This window comes from Atta cephalotes (assembly GCF_000143395.1).
Source record: "Atta cephalotes unplaced genomic scaffold scaffold00013, whole genome shotgun sequence".
Lineage (NCBI taxonomy): Eukaryota > Metazoa > Arthropoda > Insecta > Hymenoptera > Formicidae > Atta > Atta cephalotes.
In genome coordinates, this window is record NW_012130077.1 from 4,512,464 (window position 1) to 4,523,724 (window position 11,261).

The 11,261-nt window shown below is 30.6% G+C and overlaps 1 protein-coding gene across 1 annotated transcript; it reads left to right on the top strand.

Moving 5' to 3' along the window:
- The first annotated feature begins 431 nt into the window (after positions 1-431).
- LOC105617702 (follistatin-related protein 5-like) lies at positions 432-8,115 on the top strand. The gene is made up of 15 exons (XM_012199257.1): positions 432-438; positions 676-909; positions 2,095-2,276; positions 2,870-3,004; positions 3,201-3,333; positions 3,846-4,006; positions 4,372-4,495; positions 5,012-5,305; positions 5,523-5,644; positions 5,735-5,872; positions 5,989-6,204; positions 6,386-6,536; positions 6,701-6,901; positions 7,256-7,402; positions 7,886-8,115. Exons 1-15 carry the CDS (start codon positions 432-434, stop codon positions 8,113-8,115), a joined length of 2,475 nt encoding a protein of 824 aa, XP_012054647.1.
- The last annotated feature ends 3,146 nt before the right edge of the window (positions 8,116-11,261 follow it).

Consider the following 11,261-nt stretch of genomic DNA (forward strand, 5'->3'; position numbering starts at 1 on the left):
GTGTGTGTGTGCGCCGCGCGCGCGCGCGCGCGCGCGCGTGTGTGTGTGTGTGTGTGTGTGTGTGTGTGTGTATAAAAGTACAGCAATTAGTAGATATTTTTTATACATTAATATTTCACTTTATATTATATTCTATATTATATTCACTTTATATTATATTCAGATTAAATTTTCATACTGTTTGCAAAAGTGTATTTTGAAATCAAATCACCCGTTATTTTAATATGTCCATCTTATTGACTCTGCGATGATAAAATTGTCGCAAATCGTAATATGAAAAGAGAATATTGGGGATGGAAAAAAGGAGAAATATTTCTCCCGAAATGATTCGGCAGTTATAGCTATAGTAGTATTCTAAGGTTGCGATCTAACAGAACAGGATTGCGTAGAGTGATTTATTGCAACAAGATAGAACGGTCGCATTACCTAGGATGATCGGCAATTTTATCGTGAATAGACGCGTATATTCGCGGCGCAAGGTATTCCGTTTTCGCACATATAAGATCGCGCCATCAATCGCGCGCGTTTGTAACATACGGCTGACGGGAAACATTCGCGTGCCAGCCGCATATTCAAGGATTGCGATCCCGATACGCAAACATATCTCGTAGAGCATTTCGCGGGGGGGTTAGCAGGGACGTTAGCAAAGATGCGATATTTTTCGCTCTTTCACAGACGACGATCTATGCCTGGTAAAGTATTGCGGTGTGGGAAGAGAGTGCCAAGTCTCCGCGGACGGTGAGGAGCTCGTCGCTGCGTGCGTCTGCATTCATAAATGCGCGCGGAGGCATCGACCGGTCTGTGCAAGCAATGGCAGGGTATACGTCAATCACTGCGAGATGCATCGCGCGGCCTGCAACACCGATACTCCATTAAACACCCGAAGACTCTCTAGATGCCTCAGCAATGGTGAGCACGTGCTCGACAATATATAGCTGTTTTCCAGGAAGAGAAACAACAGCATTGAAAATTGTTTCATCTTTGTTTAACATTTATTACAACAAATAACTAGGATGTAATGATTCATTGTGCCACACTGTGTCATCTGTGTCTCTTGAAAAGCATCCTATGTCTCTATCTTGCATAGTACAGAAAGCTTACGCACACGTAGAGGAAATATCTCGGAACGAAATATATGCATTGCATTATACATATGTATTTTATTTCTGATTTTAATCAATAAACTGATATTCATCATAAAAATTTAGAAAGATATAGATTTTTATTATTGATAACTTGATTTCATATATATTTTCTGACATCACATAGTATTAAAGAATTAACCGTTTTGAATAAGTTAGTTATTTTTGTCAGTAATAAAAATTTGTATCTTTTGAAATTTTTAATTAAATATTAATGATGATAAATATGAAAGGTAAAACAAGATTTTCCATTGGCTTAAAATCAATTCTTGTATTTTAAATTCTTTTAGATTTTAATGAAATAGAGACGGAAATAGAAGAACACTAGAGTTTATCGGCCCCGCGGCGTGCACTGAACTCTATCTATATTTAATTTTAATTATCCATATCTAGCTAATTATTAGATTTAATTTTATTTAATTATCCAGCAAAGATTATAAAAAACCAAGCTTATTAATAGCAATTGAATAAAATAAATCAATTAATATTAATATACATTATTTTAATTATATTTTCAGATTTTAACTTTATAAATTATTAACCCAATTGGAATTTTATTAGAGACAGGATATGTCACTACATTATGAAGAAATATAAGTAATCGTGTGACTTTTTAATCTACTAATATAACTTTTTAACTAGTCATCAATAAATTAAGTTTATAAGCATAACAGCGTATAAATCTCATAGAACATCAAATAAAGATTATCCAAATCTTTGCCGATACTTTTAACTTTAATTCATTGTTTACACTAAAAGAAAGAGAAACCACGAGGACTAACAAAACTTTGGTTTCATTATGAACTCAATAATAACTTAAAAGTTTTCTATTAATTTATAGCAGCCGCGTAGCAGTCTAGTTTGTTAAGAGAGTTGTAACGATAAGAAAAAAAAAAGAGATGTCGTTACATGGAAACTTGAAGTTTATAATGGAATGTTCCATCATTTCCAGGTAATTACAGCGCACAGGCACGAAAGGATTTCTTTGCGTACCATGCCTCCAACAAAGGCAAGAATATCGCTAAGTACGCTAAGTCCAAGAATAAGACGAAGCATCCGGTGAGCAAATCGTTCCTACGAAAGAACGGTCACGATATCGAGAAGTGTTCAGCGCAGGAATACGAGATTATGAAAGTATGTTATTGATTTTATTCCACGATACAATAATTTCCGACTTAAAACGTAAGAAAGTTTAATGAGGGTTTCTCGACGAAAAGCGTCCCTCTTCTTAGCGTATCTTCTTGAGTTGCAAATAGATGACTATATTTATCATTAATATTCTCTGACTATATTCAGATATAGCTTTAATAAAAAAAATTTAATAAAAAAAACTAGGGTATATGAAATAGAAATGAATTTGAATTTATTATTTAGCTACGATACGCGAATAATACTCCATTTTTCTTTCACTCTCATCAAATAATGATTATTTTAAAATATAATTTTTTAAAATATTGTAATTTATGGTTTTTCAACTATGATTTATTTACATATATGTACAAAATTCAGCATGTATAAATGGAGATTTCTTCATATAAAATACAAACAAATTATATATGAAAGTATATGTGTCAGTTAAGAATATCTTCTTTAATTTATTTATAATTTTTTGCAGTAATACTTTATAACTGTAAAAAATTATTGAAACGTAATCAGACTATACTATATTGATTTATTCTGTTTATTCAGACCATACTATATTTATTTATTCTGTTTATCCATCGTAGGACAACTTACTTCTATACAGTCACGCCAGACTAATGGCCGAGGATAATCACAGTAAAGAGTATTTGGTCAGCATCATGTTTTCTCACTACGACAGAAACAATGACGGTAATTTGGAGCGGGAAGAGCTCTTGCAGGTGATTTAACATTGAATATACTTTTCTTCGTGTAGTATTTCTTCATTAACGTTTTCTCTCAAGTTTAACTTAAACTGAAGGAGAAGTACTTGCGATAAGATTTATTTGATGGCCATTATTTTAACGGCAGTAACACGATTTTTCCATTGCTCGAGCGTCTAGCGAATAATACGCTTAAACTATTTCGAACATTCAGATCGCCAAAGAAGAAAACATGGAAGAACTATGTGCAGGATGCAATTTGAGCCACATGATCAGTTACGATGACACCGATAGTGATGGCAAACTGAATGTTAACGAGTTCTACATGGCCTTTAGCAAGCTTTATAGTAAGCATCATTTGTGATTCATTTGTTATCATGAGATCTTTTACAAATCGATGACAAAGATAAATTATATAATTATGTTAATAAAATGTATTCGAATTAATTTAATTTTAAACTAATTTCTTGAATTTAAAACAAATTCTTCCAATACAAATATTTGTTCTCGAAAATTATTCTATTATATTATTACTATTTCTATTATTCTATTATATTATTCTGACAATTTCGTAAGACAAATAATGTTAGTACAATTTAACGTAGTGATTAACTGTTTTCAAATCATTTTCTTATGAAAATCTGTATCAACGTTCTCAATGCAGAACGCATTGTCCATGGACAATGGTGTCACCGTAAATTGTCAGACTGCACACGTGACCGGTATAGTGCCATCGCGCATATATAAACGACCTCGAGGAATTATTATGCAAAGTTTGTACGATGGACGATCGTCCATTCAATTTGGCCAAAGTATAACGTACACATAATATATACGAGGATGGTTCTGATCTATGCAGGTGTATCGGTGGTATCGTTGGATAAATCCCTCGAAGTGAATCACATATCTGCACGAGTCGGGGACAACGTTGAGATTAAGTGCGACGTCACCGGAACACCACCTCCGCCTTTGGTCTGGCGCCGTTACGGTACGGACGTGGAAACCCTCAGCGAACCGGAGGTATTCCACTCGAACGAAATAATTCGATCTCTATCCTTCGTCGTTAGCCTTGTAAATACCATAATATTGTCCATACATCAGACTACCATTTCAATTAACGTACAAATATATATATATATATATTTCTTCACTTTCTCTTTTTATAATATTCATTTTGTTGAGAAAAATTTATTTTCTTTTATATTTCATTAAATTTTTACGAATGGGGATCGAAGATAAAGACTTTTTATCGCTTTTTTAAGTGAGCAATAATTTAAAAAATTCATTCAAGTACTGACGAACTAATATTATCCTCATTCTAAACTAAGTAATAAAAAAGCATACGCTACGAGAGAATTAAAGCAATGCAAACATACACTTTGTAGATTCGCGTTCTCAACGACGGTAGTCTTTATCTGACAAACGTGCAGTTGGAACATGCTGGTAATTACACATGCCACGCTCTTAGGAACCAGGACGTGGTGCAAACTCACATGCTCACCATATATAGTAAGTATATCTATACTTCAAACGGAATAATATAAATTACGGTAAGATTTGGATTAAATAAATTTTGACCCTGCTTGGAAAACGAAAAATTTTTCATTTACAAATTATATAATTGATTATATGTATAATTAAAATTTCAACTATTATTATATAATATTATATAATAATTTATGTGTATTAAGATTAATTATTTCTTTATATATTCCAAACTTATTATGTATTTTAAACTTACCAAAGTCATTCTTTTTATCTACAAATTATTTAACAAATTTGAATTAAATTTATTTTTCACAAAATATTAATATAAATAAAAAATGAATAATTTTTACAAATATATATCATAAAGATGTATTTTTTTCTTATCAAATATATTATTAAATATATTAAAAAGTTATTATCAAATATATTAAAAAGTTGGAGAAAATATAATTTTAAAATAAAAATAATAAAATACATATCAACAAATTAAAAAAAACAAAAACACGTTAAAAAATAATCGCGGATAATATCTCTTAGCTGTACCCGAGGTCAGGGTGACACCACAATTCCAATCCAAACGACCAAAGGGAACGGCGAAGATGAGATGCCACGTGATAGGTGAGCCTCTCCCTCGTGTACGATGGTTGAAGAACGACAAACCCCTGAGCGAGGATCAGCCAGACAAGTACGAAGTGATCGGGAACGGTACTAAATTGCTAATCAGGAAGGTCGATTATGCCGACACTGGGGCTTACATGTGTGAAGCGACCAGCGCTGGGGGACTAACGAGAGACATCAGCAGTTTAGTGATTCAGGAGCAACCTACACCGAGTAAGTAAAGGGCAACTTCTTGCTGTGAGACGAGAATTCATAGTATTAAACCATTATACAAATATGTTTAATTAAGAAAATATTATTTTTAATATAATAGGGAGATATTTTATTATTTGCATATCATTAGCATTAATTAGTTGTAACTTTAAGTACTATCATAATTTTATTATTACATTATATTATTGTGTCTTTAATATTGAAATGTTGTATCCAGTTGCGACGGATGAAGAACGCAGATTCTTATCTTTTCATGAGTGGGGTATTTTAGTATATGAGCCATCTACGTGTCACGCGTTACACGAAATTCATTCCACAGACATTATACCTGGTACTCAGGTGCGAGTTAAAAAAATATTATATTTCTTCTTTTTTTCTATCCTTTTTTTTCTTAATGATCTTACCATCGTATTCTTTACACATTTTTAGGAATACGTCTGCGGACCTAAAAATGTTCCGTGTTCTTGGGGCCGTGCTATTAATGTTGCTGATAGATATGTATATGTTAGTCAACCGGATAAAAACCGCATACTTGTGATCAGCGAAGTACAGATGATGATAATTGATGTACATATTGTTTTATCTTTCATTATAAAATCGAAAATATTTAGAATACTATAAATAATTTCAATTAATTTTAGAATATTATAAATAATTTTAAATAATTTCAATAAATTTCTCAGGTTGTGGCTACAGATAAAAATCCGGTGGATTTATGGTACGTACAAAATCTTGACTATGTCTGGGTATTAAACTGGAGAAGTGAAATAGATGTCGGTATCAAAACCGTGCAAATAATCAAGGAAGCTGCTCAACGAAAAAAACATCATACAATGCGACCAGAACCTATTGATGCACAATTCGATCTCGTGAAAGGCCTGTATATTCCACAGCAACGAGTATGTTTATCATCTTTCTTTTTCGATATCGCAAACTATACAACCTTAAAATTAAAAATCTTTTGATATATATGTTATTTAATCAATTTGGCTTACATTATCAATCATTACAAAAAAATTATATGAGTAATTATATTATCTATATTACTTTTGAAAAATTTTAAAAACTTTTATTTCTTAGGATACAAAACACATATTCAAATACGGCTATGTGACCCATATGAATCAGCATGGAATGTACAAGCTCGATCTGATCAACATGAGATACACTCGTACCGTGAACTTGGCCAGCTATAACTGCGTACCAACAAGCATGGAATTCTCCGATCTTTGTAATATATTTCTCATTATTTCGGTATTTTTAAAATTTTAAAATTTTTTAAATTTTTAAATTTTTAAAATTTTAAAATTTTTTAAATTTTTGTTTAGACACGTAACTTTAAATTCTCTTTTCAACTTCCTATTCAGCCAGAATGTAATAAAATTTTATTTTCAGACGGTTTTGTGATACTGGAATGCGAAGAGCCAATCACTGGTCGACCAACTGGTCAAGTACTATTAGACTATCTTACTGACAGCGTTCTCGCTCATAAACCAAGCATCTTGGGAAAACCAGCGATTTCTCCTGATTCCAGATATCTAGTTACTCTCGACAAACAAAATACTGGTGTCACTCTCGTGGTGCAGGAGATATTACGTAATATATGTTTTATATATATATTGGGTTGTCCGGAAAGTTCGTGCCGCAAAAGATTTAAATTTAATAAATGAAATTAAAAATCTAAATCTTCTACGTTTCAATTTTCCTTCAAAATCAGCACGAACTTTCTGGACAATCCAATATATATACACTTCACTTTTTTGCATTTTCACTATAAAAATATAAAATAAGATACTTTCAAATATATATGCTAATGTAATATTATTAAAAACTATTTACATCAGATGCTTTTTTGATTCGTTAAATGCTAAGACAAATTTTAAATTTTGAAATGATGAATAGCGATTGAGAAATTATTCAAATATATGTATATTGCATACATTTTTCCAGCAAGCGGACTAAAATTCGCTTTTGACGTGAAAACAACTTTAAATATCAGTGACATTGCCTTCTATCCATCGCAAACAACACATAGTTACGACATATATGCTTCATCGACAGACAAAGAAGATATCCTTTTCCTCGATTTAACTACGGGTAAGCTCATTTTTATGCTTTATTCAAATTAAATAAATTTTTATTTTTATTATTAAAAAAAAGAACTTGTAAGTTATAATCCGATTTGTTTCATTTTTTGCGAATAACTAAATCATGCAGCGATTGATATTATCAAATATCATTAAAAATTTTCTATCAAACTGTATTATATTAGAGTAAGATTAATTGTAAAAATATTTCAAATAGTAATTTTATTATCTATTTAATCTTTTGAATTGTTGATAATTTGATATTCTTTAAAGACAAAGGGGGGGGAGGGAGGGTCTAATCCAAGTTGGCAAAAATATTATTTTCTTATTAAAATTTTGCCTATTTGCTTCAAAAAATTTTACATGTATATTTTTTATTTAAAACATTTTCTTTAAAATTTCATTATATTTTTTCCTTAAAATCTTTACAGGATAAACTTTTCACATGTAAAACTACAAAACGGACACTAATAACATATAATTGTCTTTCCAGGAAAAGTGGAAATGATAACAGGCGTGGGAAAGGCAACACCACCACATCTCACTAAATGGGGTAATCCGAATAGACCGATAATACAAAGCGGTATATTTGGTCGATATATGGTAAGCCCCTCCAACCAGGCACTCTTTGTTCTCAATGGGGAGACCCGTACAGTGAATTGTGAGATTGGTGGCCTTATACATCCTGGCGCGATTGTTTGGTTTACTGTTTCGTTGCGTTAATGAATATAGCTTCGTGACGATGACAATATGAGACATACGTATATAAATTGAACATAGGGATCCAAGCGGGTACCAAAGCCAATTATACTGAAAAACTTTAGATGAAATTAAAGATAACATAGAGAAATAAACCATACGATAAATACTTTCATCTTCCCTAGATAATTATTTTTTATAAATAAATATCTTACATTGCGATCGCATCGCTATTTGAAAAAAACAACGTTATCTCCAGCAATGTCCAGAAGCCAATATAGCGACATATAGTAGATAATAAGTAATTGTAATATATCAAATTAATTATTTTATATTGCAATCTATATTAATAATCATATCGATTAGATTAAATTATTCAATTGTGTGTTAATGAAATATTAACTAAACTAAAAAATGAAAAAGAATTTATGAAAGATAATAACAAAATTTTGTAGGCAGAACTATTATTAATATTTTTTAAATATTATATAGATATCGTCAAAATAATACAAAATAATTTAATAAAATTCACATATTTTTGTCTATGAAAAGAATTATGACAATAGTCTCATACTTTTAGAATTGTGATGTAAATTGTTATCGATACATATCAAATATCAACTGCCAAATTGTCAAATATTGTTTATAAATTACACTGTTATTACATCTTTAATCGGCAAGCAGTTACAATGTCAGAAATAATAGTTAATCCAATTTAAATAAATATATAGTAGATAAAATCATACAGATTTCAATGCCAAAGACACTTGAAAATTATCTTTTTTGCAATGATTTAAAAAAATAATAATTGATGTAAAGCATATATCTAATCCAGCTAATGGCTAACTATTCATAGAAAGTTCGATTCGCATTCCCAATGTGTCGAATATTCCGACACAGAAAGAATTGTCACAGAATATATGAATGTATGAAATATTTAAAATATTGTATGAATACTATTTATATAATATCACAAATCGTGAGCGAGCGAACAGTACACATCTCTGCCAACATCGTAGCCAGAGGCTCATAGTAGAGAATATTTACTCGTTAACAAGAATCATCTGAGAGAAAATATAAGGAGCACAGCATTTCGCCTATAAAATATAATTGACAATATATGCAAATGACACTGCAATCTTTACTTCTTCTTGGAGTCCAAATCTGCTTATCACACACCTTCAGCGCCACAAAACACATTGATGACATCGTCTTTCTTTAATGAATGGAAGATGCTTTCCGCTGGGCTCCTGCGATCGTATCGCTAGATCTTACGCAGTTCTAAAGCAACTTTATCTTATCATACAAAGAATATTCTATAAGATTTTAAATTTTGCTTTACTTAATGTATGCTCGTCCCGTTCCGTTTTATTTTATGCGGTTCCTGTGAGCTGCATCGCGTACATATTTAGACTGACTCCAGGGTACAGAACAATTTTCTACGCATCATTAAGCTTCACTTTTCTGGTTTTATACGGGTTGCAAAAATTCTTTTCCCAAGTACCGTTATTTATGACTTCTATGGATGTTTAAAAAAAATGCTTATAAAATAAGCTTCAAAATCGGCCTCCAAGACAAAAGTGTGAAATGTATTTTTCAAAGCAAAATTTGGTTTAAAATTGATCTAAAGACGACCGAATCTGAAATTTTTGAAAAAATTAAAATTTTGCGGAACATATATGGAACATTCTCAGAATATATAACACTATATAAATAGATTTTTAACCGCTATTTGAATGTTATTTTTACATTCCTTAAATATTTCGGAATATTCCAGAATACTCTTGAAATGTTTTTTGGGGATTTTAAAAACCTTTTATGAATATTTCAGGAATATTTAGCGTTAGCTGGGTATATCTAATTGAAATTCAAATAAAAATTCAAATGTATCAATTTCAATCTTTGACCTGGATAAGATATACATTCACTGAGAATTTATCTAGAGAAGATGAAGAAATTACATCGTAACATCGAATGCATGAGAATAACAAGTGAAAAACAGAAAAACAAACGACAAAAGAATGGCCATAATAAAGGAACAAAGAGAATAATATTAAGCTATACATAACGTAAACGTAATATAAAGATCGAAGTGTAAGCAAGCTACTATTAATTGTAGCATAATAAGTGTATATGTTGAATGGGGCAAATGCATTAAGAACGGCCATTTAAGAAGGTAGTAGGAATATTCTATTACATAAATCATTTAAGAAATTTTTTTATAAATATAACTTGTTTCGTCATATTTAATTATTTACTAAAAACATAGCATAAAAGTTGAGATTAATAATGAAAGAGGAATAAACTGTTAGAGTATAAATAATTGCTTTAATCTATGCCTGTATAATAATAATAATATAACTGTACACAATGATTAAAATATTATCACATTTCTCAGTTTTAGAAAAAAATATATTTAGACTATATACACTTTATATAATCACGAAAATAATGAAATATTATGTAGTTTAGTGCTAAAAGATCATTCGCTGATATCCTACAAGAAAATACCGAATTCAATTGAATGTATTACTGCGTACATAAATTAATTGAAAGCGTAGTAGTCGCTTGCTTTGCATAAAGTATATTATAATTATCTTATTATTGATAAAATGATTTTAATGATCCAAAGAACATTTTCATAATGTCTTTTATTAATATAGATTTAAAAAAAAGAAAACAATCGTTTGTTTTGTAGCTGTAGGCTATGTTCCAAAATTTACTAGTGCTGAAAATCTATAGTTTATGTACACTATATATTTTTAGTAGTAAATTTTGGAACGCAACCTTAATATAGTAACATTCTTCCTTATATAGCTCTATGAAATCTGTAATTACTCTGTAATTAATTACTGATATGCTCTACATTATCAATTTGGAAGAAATAATATCTCTGTCAACATTAAATTACTCTGTATTATCGATTATCGAATTACACAATATTAGCCACTGCAGATTTTATAGAGTTCAACAATAGATGTCACCAACGTAATGTCAAAAGAGACAAATATATGGATATCCCAACACATCATTCACTAATATAATACATAAAAACACACCCCACACACACACACACACACACACACACACACACACACACACACACACACACANACAACAACAAAAGACAAAGTAAAATAGACAAGTAAATTAAATTTAAAAAAACTTTA

Coding starts and splice junctions, on each gene's coding strand:
- LOC105617702 (XM_012199257.1), top strand. Junction 3,005..3,200: donor AGCGGGAAGAGCTCTTGCAG/GTGATTTAACAT, acceptor TCGAACATTCAG/ATCGCCAAAGAAGAAAACAT. Junction 5,873..5,988: donor TACAGATGATGATAATTGAT/GTACATATTGTT, acceptor TAAATTTCTCAG/GTTGTGGCTACAGATAAAAA.